This window comes from Aphelocoma coerulescens, chromosome 23, assembly GCF_041296385.1.
Source record: "Aphelocoma coerulescens isolate FSJ_1873_10779 chromosome 23, UR_Acoe_1.0, whole genome shotgun sequence".
NCBI classification, from domain to species: Eukaryota; Metazoa; Chordata; class Aves; order Passeriformes; family Corvidae; genus Aphelocoma; species Aphelocoma coerulescens.
The window spans coordinates 4,670,851-4,693,142 of NC_091036.1; the positions used below are offsets into that span (position 1 = coordinate 4,670,851).

Genomic DNA, 22,292 nt, shown 5'->3' on the forward strand with positions numbered 1-22,292 from the left:
CCGGGGTGTCCCAGCCCGGGGCGTCCCAGTCCGGGGACTCCGGCCCGAGGGTCCCGGTGCCGCCGGGCGGGGCCCGCGGGACTCTGTGGGCGTGGCCTCTGTGGGCGGGGCCTGTCCAGCTGGCCCCGCCCCTCCACCAATCACGGCGCGTTCGAATCTCCCGCGTGCTCACCAATCCTCCGGGCTTCTGGCCCCGGCCCGAGCCAATCAGCGACGGGTTCATCCCACCTCAGCCAATCAGCCTTCGCTGCTTGCTGCCCTCTCCGCCGCGCTGCTCAACCAATCAGAGCCCGCCGCAAAACCCGGTCCGGCCCCCGCGCTCTCCTCCAATCACCGCCCGCGCTGTCGCCCTCGCCCAATCAGCGCCGCCGCTTCCCCGGCCCGGCGGCGGCCGGCAGGGGGCGGGCTGGCGGCGGGGGGCGGTGGCGGCGCGTCACTTCCGGTGCCAGGCGGCCGCCGGAGCGGAGCGAGGCCGGGCCGGGCCGGGCCCGGGGCCATGGGTGAGTGAGGGGTCAGAGAGAGCATGGGGAGCCGGGGCCGAGCTGAGGGGTGAGAGAGAGCGGGGGGGAACCGGGATCAAACCGTGGGTGAGTGAGAGCTGAGAGAGAGCGGGGGGAGCCGGGACTGGGCCATGGGTGAGTGAGGGGTGAGAGAGAGCGGGGGGATCCGGTACCGGGGCTGGGGCCGTGGCTGAGTGAGGAGGATGGGGGAGGAAAGCGGGATCGGGGCCGCGGCCATGGGTGAGAGACGAGGGAGCTGGGGCCGTCGGTGAATGAGGGGGGAAACCGGGGTCGGGGTTGAGCCCCGGGACCCGTCACCATCCCGGCCCCGTGTCCTGGAGGCGCCACCGCAGCCCCGCGATGGGCCGGGCCGGGCGCTGCGGGGAGACGCGCCGGTGTCACCGATCGTCCGCCGGGACCGAGCCGGGGGAGCCCCCAGGTGCCGGCGGCTCGGGGGGACCCCGGCCGCCCGGCTCGGCTCGGTGCTGCCGGTGCACCGGTGCTCTCCAGGCTGGGTGCGGGGCTGGGTTTGAAAAGGCCCCTTGGTAAATCGCTCGTTTGTCCCTTTCTGCCTGGCAGGAGCTCGGGGGGCTGGGGCGCTGCTGCCAGCGCGGGGACAGGTCCAGGGGGCCGAGGGAAGCACAGCCCGTGATTTGGGCTGGTGTTGCCTCCAGTCTGGGCAGGAACCTCTGAATTTAGGCTTTTGGGACCTCTGTGCCGAGGAGGAGCTTCGTGTGCCTCAGCAGTGAGTAGGTGAGGGCTGTGCCTCTGAGTGAGGGTGAGTAACATCAGCAGGTGTCGGAGCCAGGGACAGACTGCCCTGCACTCCCGTGGGAGCTCACCCGAGGGGTTGAGGGGGATGGGGGACCTCACCCAGAGCCAGGTGCTGTCCTTCTCTGGTCGTGGCCTTTGGGAGCCCTGCTGCCTGTGCAGTACTGAGGGTGTGAAAGGTCTCACTGCTGTCGGGAACCCCATGGGATGGCATCTCCACCCCCTGACACAGGGGGTTTGGGGTTCCTCGTGTGCCCATCCAGCTGCTCCCTCCTGCCCAGGCTGTGCTGCACTGGTGTTGGGGATTCAGCTCTTTGCTAGCTTAGAGCCTTAATGTATGGGCTTAACATATACTGGTATGAACAGGTGTGCTGGGGGTCTTGGGCTGCAATCCCATGTCCAGAGGGAGCTGGAGAAGTCAAAGCAGAGGCCATTGCTCGGTGTGGTGGGGCTGAGCCACCACTGCTCAGCCCTGTGCTGCAGGACAGCCAGCTCCTCTGAGGCAGCAGGGACACAATGGGGCACAGGTGAGGTGCCTGTCACCCAGGTGAGGCGTGACCTGAGTGACAGCATAGCAGCACTCATCTGCTGCCATGGAGCCCCAGGCCGGCAGCAGTCAGGGTTCAGGACATACTTCCTCGTTGCTGGAGGGCTTGTGCTGCGTCCTTTGATTGTTTCTCTGTGGTATCCATGCTGAGGGTTTGATCACATAATTGTGTTCCTTAAAAGCAAAGTTCAGCTGGGTTGTGACCTTCAGGATGTTATAGAACTTGGAACAGGCAAGGGAAGCCTCATAGGCACCGAGCTGTGCTATGATTCAGCACAGAAAGGACGTTGACCTGTTAGAGTCCAGAGGAGGCACCAAGTTGATCAGAGAGCTGGAGCACTTCTGCTATGAGAGAATTGGGGCTGTTCATCCTGGAGAAGAAAGCCTTCAGGGTGATGTAACTGCCCCTTCCAGTGCCTGAATGGGCTACAAGAAAGATGGGCAGACAAGAACCTCAAGTGACAGGACAAGGGGGAATGGCTTTACACTGACAGAGGGCAGGGTTAGATGAGATGTTAGGGAGAAAATCCTCCCTGGGAGGATGGTGAGGCCCTGGCACAGGTTGCCCAGAAAAGCTGTGGCTGTCTCATCTGTGGAAGTGTTCCAGGCCAGGTAGGATGGGTCTTGGAGCAACCTGGGATAGTGAAAAGTCTCTTTGCCCATGGCAGGGGGGTGGAAGGGTCCTTAAAGTCCCTCCCAACCCAAACCAGTCTGTGACTTTGAATAAGGACAGCCCTGGGGATTGTGCCTGAGCTGCCCACTGAGCTCAGGGGGGTGTTACCTGTGAAGGTGCTCTGGGGAGGTATAGTGTGTGTCTCCTTCCTGCCTGGAAGCTCCAGCTGGGAGCTCTTGCTGGACAGAGTAGGCTCTGTGTGTCCGTGGTCATTTTCTGTGTGAAACAGGCTTTTTTTGGTTAATACTTTTTGGTGAGTGTGCAGTTCCTGTCAGCGTGTTGTCATGCTGCAAACCCCAGTAGCATAGGCCTGGCAGTGTGTGCAGGTTACTTCAACACCTTTGTCTCCAGGTAGGGCCAGGTGAGTCACCGCTGTGAGAAACTGCAGCCACACCTGGCTGGGAAGTGTCAGCACGTGTGTGGGTCACACTGCTCTCTGTGCACACAGAGGTCCTGCTGCAGGGGCTTGTGGCATATTGATAGTGTCATAAGCAATAAATGAGAAATAAAACCTTGTAATACAACCCACCCTTCACCTCTGGTGGGGTTTGGAAGGTGAGCATGGCCCGACCACAGGCACAGACCGGGTCAGGGACTCGTGTGCTGGGGCAGCAGTGCAGCCTCAAGTGCTGCAGCTGTATTTCCAGGCTTCTGCTGTGAGGGTGTTGGGCTGGAATGGGGATTTTTCCTGGTGGATGTGGCCTGTGCTTCAGCACGAAAGGGTTAAGCTGAGGCTGGTGTTTATGTAACCAAAGAGGGAACTCCCAGAGATGAGTCCTTGGCTATCTCATGTGTTGATGCATCAGAAGGGCTTGAAGAAAGCCTGGCTTGTTGCTTGCACCGTAATTACGCACTGGAACCCTGTGCTTCAGAGTTTCCCCAGCTGCCGGTGGTGGGGGGGTAGGAGGGCAGGATGGAATTTGCTTTCCCTGATGTGTGACTTGGCCTGTGGAAGCCTTTTTTGTCCCTGAGGAGCTGGAGACTGACCACAGCTGGATGTGGGTGGAGGTAAGGTGTGCTGGGCTCCCATACGGGCTCCCAGGTGCTGGCTGTGCCTTGTTCATGTGCCTGGGATTCAGCTGATCCGCAGGTTGGGCTGAGGAAGGAGGTTCTCTGGTGGTGGGGTTCAGCAGAGGCTGCTGGAGGTGTTTCTGTCTCCCAGCTTGTGGAGCTCAGCAAGTCCATACTTTTCTGGGTACTTTCTGGCAGCACAGGGCTGTCCCAGCCCCTCATGCTGCACCAGTGCCCCAGGATTCTTTCCATTTCTCTGGGCAGAGAAACTCTGTGCCTGGTTTTGAGCGAACTTCTCGCTTAGGGAAGAAGTTGAATGAGTCTCCTCTCAGTTCCAAGAACCCTGTGAGTCAGGGCTCCGTTTCGGGAGCAGGCTTCCCTTCCCGGAAGGGCAGAGCAGCGGAACACAGGCTGTACTGACTCATCCAATGGGCTTTTTTTATATATATATATATTATTACTTCTCTAAGAGAACGGTTCAGCTTCCAGAGCCTTCAGTAATGTTAACATTCCTGCATAGGAAATCTCCCCCATGCTGTGCAGAGGGAGGGGAGCGGAGCCCACCCTGATGCCCCCGCTCCTCCTCCCCACATGCCCATGTGGGATGATGAACAAGGAGCCAGGGAAGGGCTGAGGCTTCCCCTGTGCATTCCACATTATCTTTGGGGATGAAATTGTGCCTGGCTGATGTCAGGAAGGCTGAGCTGGCTGCAGGAGGAGGGACAGCACAGACAGGATGGGCCTGGTTTGACACTGAAGACCAAAACAAAAGTCCTGTGACTGAAACTTTGAAGGACACTATGTCCAGAAAGTAACTTTTGCCTGATTAAGGGTCATTTAAATATTAAAATGCACATAAGCCTGGTTAAGTAAATGCTGCCACACATGACTTTATCACTCAATATCCCCCCTAGATCATGCTGTGTTTGATGTGAGAGGAAGAGGATAAGGGTGGGCTGTAGATTAGGGGGGCAGAAATTTCGCCTGGTGAGGAGGAAAAGCTAAAAAGCCCTTGGAGGCACTGGGTGGGCGACTCTCCTCTCCCTGCTCCCAGGGTGGGATGATGCCTTCTTGGTGTGCTCCTGGTCTCTGAGGACCAGCTAGGACAGAAGGGGTGTGATTTTGACCAAATTTCATACACTTAATGCAACAGCCTGCTTTCTTTGGGATCTGCCCGTGAACATTCCCTTTAATCCCCCAGTCAGTGACTCCTCCGCAGGCCTGCCTGATCCAAACTCCGCCTGTTCTCAGGGAAGTTTTTCCAATGAGAACCGAGGCTCTGGCCCTGGGAGTGCTGATGACTCGGGTTTGAGCTGTTCCTGGCCGGGTTTGCCCGGGAAGGAGTGAGGCAACACTGGGATCGTCACTCCTTGCAGTGACACCGACCTGCTGGTGTTCCATGTGGGAAGCTGGGCCGTGATCCAGCATTTACCCATTTGATATTTTGTTCATGGAGGGTTTTTAGGTCATGTCCAACACAGCTTCCCGTGAGCCAGGCTTAAATGTGAACTTGAATTAACTCTCATTGATAAATACTGCCCACTGTGGTATTTGGGTTGGAAAAGGTGCAGCCTGATGCTGCTCATGTGATTCCCTTTTTTAGCTTCATTTTTGCAAACATGGAGGCTGCACAGAGAGGGACAAAACCTGTGGAGCAGGTCTCCAGCTTCATCCCAAATGCTACAGCTTTTGGCTTCAGGAGAGAACGCTGGACAGGAATGCCGCTGCGTTGGGTGGCAGGATGTCTCCCATCTGTGGACACCAGAGGCAGGTCCCTGGAATGGTGTGAGCTCCTTGAAGGAGCTTCTTCTCAGCAGTCCTGAACTTCCAGCAGGTGCACTTGGGCTCTGTCACATGCTGCTGGTTCCCAGCTCACCCACTGCCTTATTCACCATGATCACCTCTTCACAGCAGCGGGGTTGAGCACTTTTGGGGTTCCCAGTCCTCACACTAGAAGTGTCACCACCACCGAGCTTGTGTTGTGCCCTTGGTGCAAGATGAACCCCCCGAAAGTGAGGTGGGTGCTGGATCCAGAGCCGTGAGTGGTTTCTGTGCTGCTGAGTAATCCTGCTCATGCCCCAAAGGTACCTTTTCCAGCTCCAGCTCTGAGGTGTGGCTGCTGGACTGCAGGACCTGATTGTTCCTTGTTCTGGGATGAAAAGGGCAGTTTCCTCATCTGATGTTTTTTGTTGTTACACTGGGCACCGGGACATGCAGTAATTCAGGAATTAGACAATTTCCTTAAGCTACATAATTGAAAGACATTACGTTTAGGTCTCCAAATGAATTGATTCATAATTCCATTAAAGCCACAGCTAGCACAGTGAGAGGCTCTGGACAGTTCTCCAGTGAGATGTTGGATACATCCAGTGTGTGACATCTCAATTAGGTATGAATTTCTGTGCTGGACTTGTAACTTTGTCCATGTGAGGGACCATTTTTGTTCTGATGGCAGGACAAGGGAAGAGAGTGGTTTGATTCAGTTTGGATTTGGGGGGAAGGGATAACTCTGTCCACAGACAGCTGGGACTTTCCAGTTCTTGAGACTGAAAAGAAAAAAAATCATTTTAACATCATCAGGATAAGTCTTGAGAGAGAGCCTCCTACATCTCTGCAAGGAACCAGGATAAACCCATGTTTAAAACACTCCATCCCAGGGACAGTGATACCAGATACTGATCTGACCTGAACTCTGTTAACTCCTAGCATGATACAAAACTGCTGGTGGTGGTGAGGAGTGTCTTGGTGCTCACTCAGGTGTGTTTGAGATGCTGTTAAGCCCAGGCAGGTGCTGCATGGCAGGGTTGAAGTGGAGCCTGTGTTTGTCCCTGCTCCGAAGGTCTGTCCTGTGTCACTTTGGAGATTGGTGATGTGGGAGTTTGTCCTGCAGTGCAGGGACTGAACTTCCAGAGCCCTTTTATTCTCTCACATGATGCCAGGAGCTTCAATCCTTTTCCAAGCCCAAACACACACAGATGTTTGGGGCCATAAAGGTTCAGTGCATCCTGTGTTATCATAATCAGAATAATCCAGAACCGCAGCATCAAGTGTGTCTCATTTCACATTACAGAGTCCTCGACCTTTTGCCCATCCAGCCTTCTCCAAGGTGATGACTCCTGTCTCCTGAGACGTTGGAAAACCTAGTTTGGAAGAAGAGTAACGATACAGTTGATGCTGAACTACGTGAGTCCTCAGGTTGTTTTGTTTACTAGAACACCATTTCCACCAGCAGGCCTGTCCAGCCCAGATGGCACAATGGGTTTATCCCAGAGTTCCTGTGCAGGGAACATTTCCTGTGCAGTAACATTTCTCCAGTGGAAATGTTACTTGCATGTTTCCAGCAGAGGTGGTGATGTACAAGGGGTGGAGGAGTTTCTAAGGATGTTGGGTCAGGGATGCGGAATGAACGAAGCAAGGAGAACATGGGGTTCAGAACCGTGTTCTCTTCAGCTCACTGGGATGGTGACACTGCTCTGTGGAGGTGTGAAGGTGCTGGCAGTTGGGAGTGCAAGGATGCAAACTCTGCTGCAAGACTCCTCCCTTCATCTCCTGGCTATTGCTGATCCTGGTCAGGTGCTGCTGGATGAATCAATGCAGTGAGATCAGCCTGTGTCCACAGAAAGGGCGGGACTGCCAGAGGGTGAGCTTCACTCAGAGGGAGATGATTTATCAGTCTCTTACGTGGTGAAACACCAGGGCTCTTCTAAAACAAATATGTACAACCCAAAAAATATTTTCCCCTGTCTGTTGTAGTAACCTCTTAGGGAAGATTTTTTCCAGGATTGAGTTTGAGTAAGGAAATGGAGCTGTGCTTGGTTCCTCTTCTCACCTATGCCCCAAAGTCTCTTTAAAAAGTGAGAGCACAGACATTGAACATGTAGATGTTTGTGAAAGTCTTTGAAGCTGTTTTCCAAAAGCTAGAGGTGAAGAGGAGGTGTACTGGGAGCAAAGCTTCCATTGGCTGGAGCTGATGGATGTGGAGAGCTCACAGCACACCGGGGTAGCCCAGCAGCTCACCTGACAGGTGCTTTTCCAGCTACACTGAAACAAGACTTTTCTTTAGAGAAGGAAGTGTTTTAGTCATAAACCTTGAATCTATTTGGCCCTTTAGGTCTTGGTTGTGTAATACTGACCCAAATTCTCTTTAGATTTCTGAGCAGCAGAAAATGCATGTTGGAATCAGACTTTCTGCACTACCTGAGTAAGGAGGTGGTAGTTGAGTTTTCAGTTGTTGGTGTTGAATAGTAGTGATGTGTAGACCTTGAATAAATTCCTGGATGCAAACCATGAGATTCACATTTAATAGATCAAATGGTTTTTTGCCCATAGTGGTTGTGCAGGAAAACACCAGTGTTGCCTTTCACTGGAATGTCCATTGGAGCTGTCTTATTTCTGAATACAGCATCAATTCCTGCACGTGGAAGCTTAGGTGACAGGGTTTTATGTGCTGGACTCCAAATTCCAGCTGCACGAGATGTAGATAGATGGAGATGTAATAAAGTCAGAGCCTAACAAGCTACAAGGAGAGAGGGGACTTTTTTCAAGGCTAAAAATACATTTTTGAAAAATCCTTGTGAACTGAGCTGAATCTCACAATATCTATTGTGCTTGTTTTCTATGCCCCTGTTGGGAAAGGTGAAAGATAATTTTTGTGGTCAGTTTTGTGCATTCTTGGCTGTTTGAGGAACAGACTTGAGCCTCTGAGGGACTCAATGGGTGGCTGCGATGCCTCGTGTGGATCCTCTGTGGAGGAACCCCCCAAAATCCCCCGGGCTCCAGCAGCAGACACCCATACACAGGGCTAACTTGGGCATCTTCTTTCAGAGCTTTTGGAATATGTTAATTTGCAAACTTGTTTTTGCTGTAAAACAAGCTTTAATTATCTTGACTTGTTCCCACTATGTCTCTCAAACAACTGTTGTAGGAAATGTTGCCCTGAATAACGAGGCTGATTTATGCCTTGAGAACTGCTCTGAGCCTGCAGCCCACCCCTGGTCTGTCAGCAGGGAGCCAGGGCTGTGTGTAGACACACAAGTAGGCAGAGCCACCAGTGCATCCGTAGGTGAGAGCCTTCCAGTACAAACCGGGGATAGCAGGAGAAAATAACTCGGTGGCTCATCAGATGGATCTGTCTTCTCTTTCAAGAGCCGAGGATGAAGCGGCGAGCATCGGACAGAGGAGCCGGGGAAACGTCCGCTAAGGCAAAGGCTCTGTGCGCCGGCATTTCTGGGAATAACGCCAAGAGAGCAGGTCCTTTCATCCTGGGTAAGCAGGGAGGGGGCTCTGCAGTTGGCGAGGTGGCTGCTGGTGGCAAAACTGAAAACAAAAGGCACTGTGGAATGAGAGAAAAGTAGGTGTGTAACTCAGTGTCTTACCTGAGAGTGCAGGTCACTGGATGTGCCATGCAGCAGCCTGAGAGCTCCTGCAGCTGGCCAAGCTGAGGAGACATGGGTTGCCAATGCAGCAAGGCAGGCAGGGCTTGGGAGAGAAATATGAGAGCTTGATTTTACCCCCTTGGGGTTTTTTGGTTAGTTTTTTTTAATTTTTAAACTCTGTTCTTAAACTTTGTTAAAGACCAAATTCGTTGGGGGGCTTTTTCATTAAATCTGCTGATCTTGAATGTATTGTTAGATCAGCGTGGGTACAGCTTATTAATTCACTAGTGGTCACTCAAAGTGGTATGTGTCAAGGCAAGGCCACTCTGCCAGCTCTGGAGAGTTTCTAGAATAGTTGTTGGTTCAGAACTCATTATATAAACTGTCAGAAATCATAGACTTTACATTGGAAACCAGTGGGTAATCAATTGGAGCTAACTAATTTAAAGTGAGGAGTGGAGACTGTATGTTAACTTGAAAGCTGGGGTAATTTGGACACCCCTGGGCCATCCCAGCAGAGGTGGCAGCTGTGTTCCCAGGTGTGGCAGTAACAGTTGCCATGGGTGTTGCTGTGAATGTAAGAGCTGTGTGGTTCAGGCATGCAGAAATTAGGATTTCTGCAAACAGCTGGGCCATGTGTGGGCTTTGATAAATGTTTCTCTAGGGAACAATTGAAACATTGTCCCAAAAGGTTTCAGAGTTCAAGACCCTTTTTTTTTTTTTAGCTTTAGATTTGTGAAAATGCACTCAAGCTCCTGCAAAAACGGGAACTTGGTGCAAGCAAACAGAGCTGGTGACAGCTGATGTAACCCGGGTTAGTCACTGCTGCTGGAGGGAAAACATGTCTGTTTCTGCTTTGTGCTGTAGGTCCACGTTTAGGTAACTCCCCTGTGCCAAGTATTGTTCAGTGTTTGGCAAGAAAGGACGGGACAGATGACTTTTATCAGCTGAAGGTAAGCAAACTGCAGGCTCCCAGACCTTCAGGGCTCTCCAGCTCTTGTGCAGAAGCACTTGGGCAATGAGTGGGTGGTGTGGGCTGAACCAGTGCAGTCGGATACGGCTGCTGCAGCTTCCCCTTGGCAGGGCAGTGCTGCCAGGCACAGATCTGTGTCCATATCAGCCCTGAGACAAGGCCTCTGCTGCTGTGCTGCTTTCCCAGAGCCCTTGGATCTGTGCCTGAATGGGGCAGCTCCAGGAGGGAAAAAGCACCTGGGATATTTGCAAACAGCCACCTTTCCATGTTAATGAAGCTGCTGCTGTGCATTCTGCATGGATGGTGCTGAGTTCAGACAGGCCTGTGGCAAGGACACAACCATCAGAGCAATTACACCAGCTGTTAGACACATGGGAATGCCAAAAATGAGAGAGGGCTGGGGGCATTTGGGTGTCTCTGGGAACTGTAAAGGCCTTTTCCCTTTTCCTGAAGATTCTCACCTTAGAAGAAAGGGGTGATAAAGGAATAGAAACCCAGGAGGAGCGACAGGGCAAGATGCTGCTGCACACAGAGTATTCTCTTCTTTCCCTGCTCCACAACCAGGAAGGAGTGGTCCATCATCACGGGCTCTTCCAGGTACACTTGGTCACCATCCAGGCTGGGGCAATGCCAGGGATTGCTGATGGATTGAGCTGCTTTTGTTTAATGTACAGTTCGTGCTGACCCTGCGCTTGTGTGTCCAGGTTCCAGCACTCTGAGGTTAACCACTTCTGCTTCAAACAGGAACTCTGGAGAGTACAGGAGGATTTTGGGAAATGTGAGAACATTCACGGATGGAACAGGCACTCAGCACTCCCCCTTCAAACAGAACAACAGCTGTTTCACTGGCAAATTAATTAGCACCTTTTAAATTTCTGCTTTTTGGTGTTGCTTATAACTTGTAAGAGGGGACAAATAGCCAAGAAATTGTTTCAGCAAGTTAAACCAGTCACTGTGCTGATCAGTTTTTGTGTGAGTGAATTGTGTTGCTGTTGGTGCCTTGAGGGCTGTTCACTGATGTGAGGGGCTGATAGCAATTACTGCTTTGGGTGTTGGTATTGCCTGACTTGCTGTTTACATTTTGTCAACACACTTTTCACTTGAGACCATCTGTACTATACGTTAAATAAGCCAATAGTCCAGCTCAGCTGTGTCTTGTTTAATGTCATGGAAGAACTGCTAATTGTGCCTTGAGATTTCTGTTCTTCTCATGAATGGTGTGTTGGATCCCTACTGTTCCCAGAGGCTGCTCCACTGCAGGGCTTTCCTGGGGTTCAGCTCAAGGTGTCTGTGTGCATAAAGAGCATTAGTGCTGATGTGCACACAGAGCCACATAGCAGAGACTTCCTCTGCCTTCTGCACTCCTCCTCCTCCTTCTAGGAAAAGTTCTTCCCAGTGAGGGTGGGAACACAGGCTGCCCAGAGCAGCTGTGGCTGCCCCTGGATCCCTGGAAGTGTCCAAGGCCAGGCTGGACAGGGCTTGAAGCAATCTGGGATAGTGAAAGGTGTCCCTGCCCATGGCAGGGGATGGAATGAGATGAACTTTAAATTCCCTCCAACCCAAACCAGTCTGGGATTCTGTGATTCATTAAATAGAGCTCCTGTGTCTTTTTGAAATCCTACCCTGGGGCAAAGACCAAGCACTGTGATTGGATTTGCTTATTTTGAGATCACCCCCCAGTTATCCAGTTACTTATTCTGCCAGGCTCTGTGCATGTGCCCTGGAGCTTCCCTGAGGGGTTCCTCCTGTGTTTGCCTCCCCACAGGACCGAGCCTGTGAAATCATAGAAGATCTCGAAGCCAACAGGATGGTCAGAAAGATGAAGAAGCGCATTTGCCTGGTGTTGGACTGTCTCTGTGCTCACGATTTCAGTGACAAAACAGCAGATCTGATCAATCTGCAGCATTATGTCATTAAAGAGAAGAGACTCAGCGAGCGGGAGACCGTGGTGATATTTTATGACGTGGTACGAGTGGTAGAAGCATTACACAAGGTGAGGGCTTGGTTCTCCCCTCCAGTGCTGGGAGGCAGAGTTTTCCCACTTTAGAACAGTAGATGCTCCAAAACTTCCTGGGGCAGGCAGTGGCCAGGTTACAGGGCATGGGTGTTAACAGTGTTCTGTGTAAGACCTCGTGCCCCAAGCCTTAAAGAGCATTCCTTTCCCTCCCTGCTCGTCACGTTTCTGGATGATAATGTGGTGTTTGTGGGCTGTGGAGAGGGGCCAGCTGGGCTGAGGGCAGGTCAGGTGAACCACAGTGTGGTAACCTCAGACAGGGGCAGTCAAAGACGAGAGCAGAGCCTGATCAAACACAGGAAACAGAAACTGTTTCCTTGTGAAGCAAGATAAATCACAGTGTAAGAATTGATTTGAGATCAGAACCTGCAAGTACAAGTTTTGAGATCAATAAACTAGAAACTATTGTAATAAAAATGGATTCTGCTGATGTTTGACTTGTTCCCTGTGACACAGGGCACTTGTCCTGCCTTGGCAGGGCAGTGCAGGGTGGGTCTGTTAAAAAAATGCTCATCAGATTGCTCTAACCAAGCCTGGACACTTCAGTTTCAGGTCTCTTAGATACACTAAGTCTGTCTTTGTGTTCAAAGTAGCAAATTTGTTTGTTCTTCCTGATCACAATCAAAAGTGAAGGGCATAAAGTACCCAGGGTGGACCTTGACCTCGCTTATTTCCGAGAGTGCAGATGCCATGATTTCTTTTTAGTGCTCTTTTTAGTGTCCAAGTATGACATTTATACTTCTACAAGAAATAGGCTTTTGCTCATGTAATATTCTTATTTTTTTGCAGAAAAATATTGTGCACAGAGACTTGAAACTAGGAAACATGGTGCTAAACAAAAGGTAAGTCTGCTGGAGAGCTGCTGGCCTGGCAGTGGTCTTTTTTCTTCCCTGAAGCAGATTTCTAATACAAGCACAGCCAAAGGCAGCACTTGTTGAGTGCCCTTGTGCACTCAGCCCTGAAGGAGGGTGAGGGAAAGGGAAACAAGCTGTACAAAAATACAAATCCAACTCAAAGTTATATAAATTAATCTCCAGAAATGAATTTAGCCCCACCTAGATAGTTCACTTTTCCCACCCAGCTTAGTGGCCCCTTGTCAGGACATTTTTTTGGATTCTAACTGCTGAAAAGTCAATTTTATAGTCATTTAGTAACCTGCAAGAGAAGTACTGATTTTATATATACTAAAAAAAACCAAACAGAAAAGCATGGTGGTTGGTTCTGTTCCCACCATTCACCCTCCATCGTGCTGAAGGCATTCCCAGCCCTGCCGGCTGTGCTACAATCACAGCAGTGTTAGATCTGACTGCTGCACTGCTGTGTTTTTGCTAGCAGTGAAATATTGACTTATCTAAACAAAAGCACTTCTGTCCAGTGTGTATTTGTGTATGAAATGGCTCCCTTGTTCCATTTGCTGGTTTGATGGGAGCCTCTGGAGCCTGGCAGGTGCTGGATGCTGGTGCAGACCCAGAGGGACCAGCCCAGAGAAGAGGGGCAGGAGCTCAGCAGGAGCTCAGGGCAGGGGGTGCTGGCCTGGCTCTGCTTGGTGGCTCTTTGGAGCTGCTCAGTGCCTTGGGGTCTGTGTTATTTAGCTGGCAGCCTAGTTCAGCTCAGATCCTCTGCTCTCTCCTCCAGGATTACATTACTGACTAAATATTTTGTACTAACTTGAAGAATGAGTGGAATTCATCCTTTTCACACTGTCTGGGTTTCTGTGGAATGAATAAAAAGCGGGAAGGCTGGAGTTTGCAGGCTTTGAGTCTACAAAGCTTGCAGGTTTGCTGGGCTCACAGCTTGCTGCTTTCTCCTCCCTAACACTGAAAGGAAATGGGTTTTATCTACAGAGCTTGAACTTCTTGATTCCCCCCCCACACACACGCAGCAGCTGCTGCTTCTCAGGGCCACCTCGAAGTTGTTTCAAGTTGTTTCTGTAGAGCTGCTGTAAGATAAATCTCTTCTGCTTGCTGCTTTGATTCTCCTCCTTGCTGGAAGAGGCAGACAAAGGTTGGTGCTTTAAAGGATCCATGCAGAACTTCCCTTCTTTTCTGGGCACTGAGTGCAGGGGAGCACCCCACAGATGGGGCTGCACCCAGGGCTCCACTAGCAGGGGGAGGTATTTGAAGCTTTGAACACACTTGCCAGAGTCACTCTTTGTGTTACATCTCTGCTTTTGCTTTTTACTAACAAGCCTGTCAGCGTTGGTGAGGGAAAGCTGCAGCCTGTGAGTCACGGGGAAAGGTGGGAGAGGCGTAAGAACAATCTCCATGGAGAGGAGCAGCCCGTAGGGCTGAGCAGAACCGTTTGTTCTGCTCCAGCCATGCTCACAAAGAGCCAGGTCCCTTCTCACGGCAGGGAATGAAGGTAACAATGTGGCACTGCAAGGGCCTGGCAGGCATGTCCCACCTGGGGCTCCCTCAGACCTTGTCCCCCACAGACATTAAAGCCTCTCAGGTTTCCCCATTAGCCAGTGCAGGAGTTGGGTGATTACAGATTAGATCAAATTTCAGGGAGTAAATAGAACCAAGCAATCCTGAACATTTTAGTGTCCTATAGAACACTTAGTCTTTTAAATCCTTAACAAATCCTGCAGCTTGTTATTCAGCCAGGGAAGTCTCCTGACAGTTGAAGCTAACACTTCTTAAACACAAATCTGTCTGTTTTAATAACCAGCTCTCCATGGCCAACCCACACTTGGTTCTATTTCATTTGTCTGTGAGACTGGCTGGAAATGTTCTTGGTTATTGTGACTGACTTAATCCATTCTCTCAGGCTCTAGTTGTGAAATACTTTTCAAGAAATGTTCCAGACAGTGTTTTTGTACTCACACCTTTGCATTATAAGTTAAAATCCAAATTATCTGAATGACAGAGAAGATTAATGGAACAATAGTTTTGTAATTAGCTCACTTTCACTGGAAAAAATCATTATTGTGAGTTGGCAGTACGATAGGGAAGTAGGGATGAATTAATAAAGAAATTTTGTGTACCTGCAGCTCTCCCTTTTCTGTGGGAGGTTTTTGGGTGTCGATCAGGCTTTGTGTTGTGCACACCTGTGTGTGGAGAGCAGTCCTGTGGATCAGGTGGAACTGCCACCAAGCTCCTGTGTGAGACTCTTGAGTGACACAGAAGTGGTTGTGCAGAGTGTGATCACAACTCCTGCAGCTCCTCTGGTGACTGCAAACACACAGTGCTCAGGAGCTAGGCACGGGGCAGCTTCCACAGGGTGTTTTCCCTTGGCTCCCAGAAAATGCTGTGTGGAGAAGATGGCAGCGGGGAAGTGCAGGGCAGAATCAGCAGCTAAAATAAACCTCAGCTTTGTTGATGCTCATGCCCTGCAGTGTTCTGGCACCTCCTGGGACAGATCCTGCAACTCTGGTGCCGCAGGCTGGGATGCTCCTGGGAGATTGGCCAAGGTACCTTTGTGGCTGCAAGATGAGCCAGGTACACCCTGTGCTCGCAGCTGTGCTGACACAGGCCACCCAGACACTGTCACAGCTGTCACAGACCCTCTTACTGCCCCTGTGAGTGCCTGGCAAGCCTTGCTGGCAGGCATGGAATCCCTCCCCTTTGGGATGGATTGTGTGTCTTCTCTGTGTGTCTTCTCCCAGCACTTCAAGCTCCCCAGAAAGCCCCACAGGCACAGTCCCTGTTCTGGAGTCAACTTCCTGGCTGTTCTGCGTGGCCTGTGCAGGATGGCCTGTGTTCCCTGACACCTTGTGCTTCTTTCTGCCCAGGACTCACCGGATCACCATCACCAACTTCTGCCTGGGGAAGCACCTGGTGAGCGAGGATGACCTGCTGAAGGACCAGCGCGGGAGCCCTGCCTACATCAGCCCGGACGTGCTCAGCGGTAGGAATTCCCCTCAGCCCCACCTCAACACACATTTCACTCTTTTGTGCCTCCTGACAGTAAATAAAACCACCTGTTGTGTTCCCGTATGAGCCTTCATGAGAGCCTCTTAACTAAGGTCCAGTTAGAGACTTGGTCTGCTTTTCCAGCTGGGAAAGCTGGAGGGAAGGAGCAAGCCTGACTTTTTTCTTAAAGCTTGTCTGAACTTGAAAACTAATTGAAATCTGGCTGTTGCCAGATGAGTCTGACTGCAGACATGTTCTGTTTCCAGTGTCAGAATTCAGTTCTGAGGCTTCCCATAAGCTGCAGATAAATCCCTGGGGCTGAGGGGCAGCCAGATCCCACCAGGATGTCAGTGTGTTTCAGCTGTGCACTAAGAGGAGCAGTTCCTCCAGTTGCTGCTCACTGCCAGGAGGGAGCTAGTGACCCTCTGGGCAGCTTCTGGACCAACAGAGAGGAGTTACTTAAAAATAAAGGAATGATGAGAGCAGGCCAGAGCAGTCTGGGCTGGATCCCCTCTCCAGCAGCCTGGCCTGTGCCTTGTCTCCAGCAGAGGCTTTGAGCAGCATCTGGCTCTAGCACAGAGCAGCTTTCCCTGGTGTCCTCCTGCCTTTAACTGTTCCCAGTGCATGAGACCATCGGGAGCAGCTGTGGTTTCTGTCCAGTTGCTTCGGGAGGTTTCTCTCCATGCGCTCTCATCTCTGCTCTTGTACCAGCCTTTGAGCAGGCAGTGGTGGTCCTGGTTGTCAGTGTAGTGACCCAGGCATCATTTTGGGGCGTTTTTCTTCTCACACAGGTGAGCTGGACTAGTGTTGAAGGGCCCATGTTGTACAGGTGCGACTGTGCACACAAAGCCTCTTGTAGATCCAGGTATTGGGCATTAACACATGAGTTACTTGTTCTTGGTATCCCAAGCAGCTGTATTGCAGAAATGCCCTCAGAGGGAACCCATCCTGGAACATCCAGACCCAGTGGACTCCCCTCAGGAGGTTTTTTGTCAGGTTTGCAGGCAGCAGCAGTAAATGTAGCCGAGCTCTTCCGTCGTGATCTGCCAGGCAGGTTTGAGGTGCTTCCCTCCCAGCCAGGAAGGGAGCAGAGGCAGGCAAGGAGGTGGATCCTGGGGTTTTTGCAAGCCTTTCCTGTTCTGCAGGATATCCTGAGGCCCTTGTGACCAGATGGATGATAGAAGTCAACTGCTCTGCAGGCGCTTGGCTCAGTTGTGGCTCGAGTGGCTGGAGGAGGCTAGAGGGAGCTGCTCCTTCCTGCTCCAGGGTGCTGATCTGTCCAGGCCTCCAACTACCTTCTCATGTTTCTTCTAAGGGCTCTCTTGTGGTGTAACTGGCCACAGGGCACTGAACAGGCTGTCTTGGCTGATCTCTGACAGCTGAGGCTGCTTGAGATCCTGCAAGGCTCATCCTTAGCTCAGGACTCATCCGACTCTGCCCAGCCTGGCTCTCGCTGCCACTGTGCTGCACCCCAGCTCCAGTGTCTGCCAACAGCCCTTCCCATGGGGCCCATCCTGTGCTCTTCAAAACACTCTCCCAAAATTGCTCAGCCTGCAGTTACCCTCCAAGTATCAGGGGACAAGTTACTTGAGGGCATTCCAGGCATCACCACCCCCTTCAGGCTTGGAGCATCCCTCTGTGTTGCTGGTGCTCCTATGCAGGAGGAAGCTGGAACGCCTGAGGAATTAATCATTGTTATGGGTCTCCAGGAGAAGCTGTCTCTGCTGAGGGATGGCTGCTGAAATGTCACAGAAGGAAAAGTTGGAGGAGTAGGAAGAGGTGCCTTTTTCTGAGCATATAAAGCAAAGAATAATTAGTACAAATACCAAATGCTGCAGCAGTGACTCACTGTATGAGTCAGAGGAAGTCTCTCCCTGGATCCTGTGCTGTGCTGTAGCACTGGGGTTTAATTTTGTGACCCTGTCCATGCTGCTGTGTGACCAAAGGGGCTTAGAAGCAGCATTTCCATCAGGTGAATCCTGGGGCTGCAGCAGCCTTAGGAACATCTTTGTGCAGGAAAGCACCTTCCTGCACACTCCATGGCTTTACATCTGGCTTCAGAGGCTGTGTGCTAGCTCCATCGCCCAGTCAGAGTCCCATCTCCATGGGCTCAGTCTTATCTTTCCTGGGCTTCTCTCCTGCCTCCCCCTGCCCTGTGCTCCCTGGCCCTTGAATTCCCTCTGCCCTGGCCCAGACTTGCAGCCAGGTGGCTCTATGGGATGGCAAGGGGACACTGACCCAGGAACTCCAGCACAGCAGTTCCAGCTACCTGATGCCCTTAGTTCACAGCAGGGATATTCCTGCTCCATAGGGAACAGGAGGACACTTGTGTGGAGATGGACAATTTGCTCATTCACAGAGGATGTGCCCTGGAGGGAGTTTTGGTCATGTTAGGGGAAGCCTCAAATGTCTTGGTTAGAAAAAGGGTCCCACATGTCTCTGCTGTGGGAGGTGAAGGGGGTTGCCAAGGCTGTGCTTTCCAGGATTTTCAGGCTGTGTGTGCCCTCTCCCTGCAGGCCGGCCATACCGTGGGAAGCCCAGTGACATGTGGGCGTTGGGGGTGGTGCTCTTCACCATGCTCTACGGCCAGTTCCCCTTCTACGACAGCATACCTCAGGAGCTCTTCCGCAAAATCAAGGCTGCCGAGTACACCATCCCCGAGTGAGTACAGCCTGCCCTTCCTGCCTGGCTGGGGGGGCTTACTTGGCCTTACTGGGCCAGCTGGAACTGGAGGGGCTCCCCTCAGCACCCCAAGGGTCACAGCAGTACTCACAACAGGCTGTGTGCAGTAGACGCCAGGAAGCAGGAGCAGGGCTGGGACAGCGTGTGGGAAGGTGAGGCAGGGTCAGAGCAGTGGTGGCTCCTGTAACTCCTGGGCTGTGCTCCCATCGTGTCATCCTGCTGCCACTCTGCCCACCCCAGGCTCACCACGTGTTGTCTCTCCCAGGGATGGCCGGGTCTCGGAAAACACTGTGTGCTTGATCCGGAAACTGCTGGTCCTGGATCCGCAGCAGCGGCTGACGGCTTCTGAAGTGCTGGATTCCCTCAGCTCCATCATAGCGTCCTGGTATGTGCAAGGGGAGAGACAGGACACGCTGTCTCTGGCCACAGGCTGTGTTGTTCCAGCTGTGGCTGGCTCAGCTCACCAGAGGGTCTGGGAACTGCACTAAGCCTTTAAATCCCATGTGTCCACCACCGTGTGCTGATGGATACAGCTGGAGAGGCCTGTTCAAAGTGCTTACGGCAGCCATGGCCATGCCAGTGCGATCACCCTGGGGCTGGGTGAGGGTGGGTGAGCCAGTGCCATGCTCTGGATCCCAATGCTGTGCTCTCCTCCAGGCAGTCCATGTCCTCACTGAGCGGCCCTTTGCAAGTGGTGCCGGACATAGATGACCAAGTGGCTAATCCCGAAAACCCCCAGGAGGTAGGTTTCCCTGCTTTCCACGGAACTGCTTTTCCATGCCGCTGTGCCAGCCTGTCTGTAATGGGAATGGATGGCATCCATTGTGTCCCCAAGCTGGGAAGGGGAGGGCGGGGAGGATGCAGCTGAGTCCCTCATGTTGTGCAACGGAAGGAAAGGCCGATGCTGCTGGGACCAGGAGGCACATCCAGCTGGCTGAGCTGCCAGGAAGTGAGCTCGGCCCCAGAGCTGATGAGAGCAGCTCACTCCGCTCCCAGCAGCGCTCACTCCCTCACACACAGCTGGGAATGCTGGGAGGAGGCAGCAGTGTTGGCTCTGGTTCTCAGTGAGTTCTGCTGTGGGAGCAAACATCCTGTTTTCCTGCCGGCATGTTTCATGCTAGAAGTGCCGGCCGTGGCCTGGCTGCCCGGGGACAGCCATGCAGGATCTGTGGTGGTGCCATAGGGACAGGGGTCAGGCAGCTGCAGCCTCAATGCTGGCAGGGTTGGGATGTGCCATGTCAGGACAGAGCTCCTGTGGTGCCCAGAGCTGGCTCACAAGGAGTCCTGCCTGCGTGCCCAGCAGCAGGTCCCATCCCTGCATTAGGACCCCGGTTATCCCGTGGTAGCTTGAGCCCATCAGAGGAGCCATGGGGCTGCCGGGTGCGGCTCTGACAGGTCGATCTCTGCAGGTGAAGGTGACGGAGGAGTGCTCCCAGTACGAGTTCGAGAACTACATGAGACAGCAGCTGCTCTTGGCTGAGGAGAAGAACACCTTGCATGAGGCCAAGAGCTTTCTGCAGAAGCGGCAGTTCGGGAACATCCCGCCGGTGCGGCGCCTGGGCCACGACGCGCAGCCCATGAACCCTTTGGACGCGGCCATCCTGGCCCAGAGGTACCTCCGGAAGTAGCTTCCCACACCCCGAGAGCACGAGCACCACCCTGCAGTCTGCCCTCACCTCGCCTGCTCCAGCCTACAGCAATACCGGTGTCCCACGACGGGGAATAATGTAGCAATCCCAAGCTCTGTCCAGGGACACACACTCACACCCGCTCCGGAGGGAGAAGACTTTTGGAAAAGCTAGTTTTGGAAGCAGCAACTTCTTGGCATCTTCTGGAATCTGTTTTTTAAAATCGAAGCCTAGATGACTAATCTGCTTTTAATCATGACTGTAATCTACCTCTCTTGTCTTTTTAACCATGCTGTTCTCTGGATCGAGCAAAGCCCGTGGGAAAGGAGGAGACTTCCAAGGGTGAAGCTGCTGGCACAGAGCCACGGCCGTGCAGCGTGGAGCCGGCCCGTGGCTCCTGCTCCGTGTGGTTTGAATAAGCTTGGATTTACCAGGGTTTCTCGAAAGGAAGAGTTTCTTGAAACCTCCCACTTCCCTTCATCTGCATCAAATCTGTTTCTGTCCTTAAATGCCACCTGGTCTGGCCATGCTGGCCAGTCCTGTGTGGCCACCATTGTGACCGGAGAGCCCGGCCACCGCCTCAGGCAGGAGCTGAGGAGTCGTCTGGGCAGTGCCGCCTGCAGGGATCGGATCCTGTCCCCAGTTCAAAGGTTTCACAGGACTTGGCCTGCCAGGGCCCCTGCCCTCTTTCCCACCTCTCACTGATCCCTTTAGTTTATAAGGATCTATGATTTAATCTTATTTTTCAGTAGCATATCCCAGGTGCAGTTACAGTTGCATTAATTCTGATTTAGCGTTTCCCCCTCTCAGTTGTGGTACAGATGTAATATATGAGTTATAATGTGAAAAGCTTCCCAAAATAATCTGCCTAGAGGTAGGAGGGGGCTGGCTGAAGTCTCTACTGTATTTGTTCCCAGCTTTTCTTGCCATCCCAGCCCAAACCTGGGGCTGCCTCTGCCTTCATGCCAAGGCAGGGGAAAAGGACATCCTGGTTTGTCATCTGGTGCCACTGGAAGAGCTTTGGCCTGTGCTGAGAACAGGAACGATTGTTTCTGAGCCTCATTTATGAACTGGATGCCTGTCTTGCCAGATGAACTGTTCTCACACAGAGCTCCCAGGGCTCCCAGTGCCCTGGCCAGGGCTCCTGCTCAAGGCAGCAGCTTCTTCAGCTGCCTCTTTCCCTGCTCCTGGCTGTTCCCAGCCCTGGCATCACCCTCCTGCCCGGCCTGTGAGCAGGGAGGGTTGGAGCTGGGGGCTGCTTTTTGGGGCTGCACTGCTCTCTGGGCCCAGCTCTTGCAGCACACTGGGCATGGGCAGGGAGCGAGTAGCAGATGTTTGTAGCGTGTTGTTGCCTTCTCTTGCCCCGGGCTGGGGAAGGGGACGGGGTCTAAGCTGGGCCACCCCAGCGGTGGCTTTGTGGGGACAGGGGGCTGGACCTGAACGTCCCTGGCCACGTCGGGCATTACGTCCTGCCTGCGCCTCGCCAAGGCCTTGTGGCCAGGCAGGGCCTCGTGAACACTAACACAGACCAGCTCCCTGCACCGCCCCAGCTGAGCCAGTAGCCCCAACTCTTTTGCCTTATTTATTTTGAAGATGGTGGGTCTGTCCCGGCACCCTCTGATGTGGGCCCATCACCCCCTGTGCCACCAGCAGCAGGGCAGGGATCCCCTGAGCACCCCACTAGGGCCCTGCTCTCTCCTTCTGGTTCTCTCCTGCCTTGTCCCCACCTCTTTATTTTTACTGTTTTTCCCCAATGTTAAAGCAAAAAGCAATATTCTGGGACTCCCTGAGGCTGTATCACACCAGGATCCTGCAGTGGCAGCACCGGTCAATCCACTTGTGCTAAGGCAAACTGGAAGGGGGTGGTGCAGGGGGCACGGGGGGGCCACAGGGCCGTGGCGGGACAGAGCCTGTTGTAAGGAAAAAAAGAAAAAAAAAAAAAAAAGGAAAAAAATTTGTATAAAGACGTTATTTTTGTACTACATCGGAACTACTCCTGCATGTCGGCAATAAAACTTCATATGACAGCCCAGCGACCCCACAGGGAAGGGAGGGGTGGGACGGGGGATTTTGGGGTGCTGATGTGCTCTGGGAGATGTACAGGAGTGGGAGGGGCCAGGCTCCAGGAGCAGCGGCCCTGAGTGGCCCCATGGGACGCCATACCCTGTCCTGCCCCAAGGCCCAGTGCCCTGAGTCAGCCACTGAGCCTGTCCGGACGGCCCAGTCCAGCCTGGAGTGGCCACTGGGGACTGGTGGGATGTGGA

General features: G+C 52.8%; 1 protein-coding gene across 2 annotated transcripts; it reads left to right on the plus strand.

Annotated features, from left to right (window-relative positions):
• The first annotated feature begins 423 nt into the window (after positions 1-423).
• Positions 424-21,925, plus strand: STK40 (serine/threonine kinase 40). Of its 2 annotated transcripts, none has more exons than XM_069036057.1 (12): positions 424-500; positions 6,573-6,697; positions 8,648-8,767; positions 9,745-9,830; positions 10,304-10,447; positions 11,616-11,843; positions 12,654-12,706; positions 15,598-15,713; positions 18,235-18,379; positions 18,666-18,785; positions 19,058-19,142; positions 19,810-21,925. In XM_069036057.1, exons 3-12 carry the CDS (start codon positions 8,656-8,658, stop codon positions 20,026-20,028), a joined length of 1,308 nt encoding a protein of 435 aa, XP_068892158.1. In that variant the 5' UTR covers positions 424-500; positions 6,573-6,697; positions 8,648-8,655; the 3' UTR covers positions 20,029-21,925. The 2 variants fall into 2 exon arrangements, with proteins under 2 accessions (XP_068892158.1, XP_068892157.1); XM_069036056.1 differs by having other exon boundaries at positions 6,573-6,685.
• The last annotated feature ends 367 nt before the right edge of the window (positions 21,926-22,292 follow it).

Bases quoted from the DNA above. Each gene is read 5' to 3' on its own strand.
- STK40 (XM_069036057.1), top strand. From the start codon at position 8,656: ATGAAGCGGCGAGCATCGGACAGAGGAGCCGGGGAAACGTCCGCTAAG. The intron at 8,768-9,744 runs GTAAGCAGGGAG...TTTGTGCTGTAG, and splicing joins AGCAGGTCCTTTCATCCTGG to GTCCACGTTTAGGTAACTCC. The intron at 10,448-11,615 runs GTACACTTGGTC...GCCTCCCCACAG, and splicing joins ATCATCACGGGCTCTTCCAG to GACCGAGCCTGTGAAATCAT.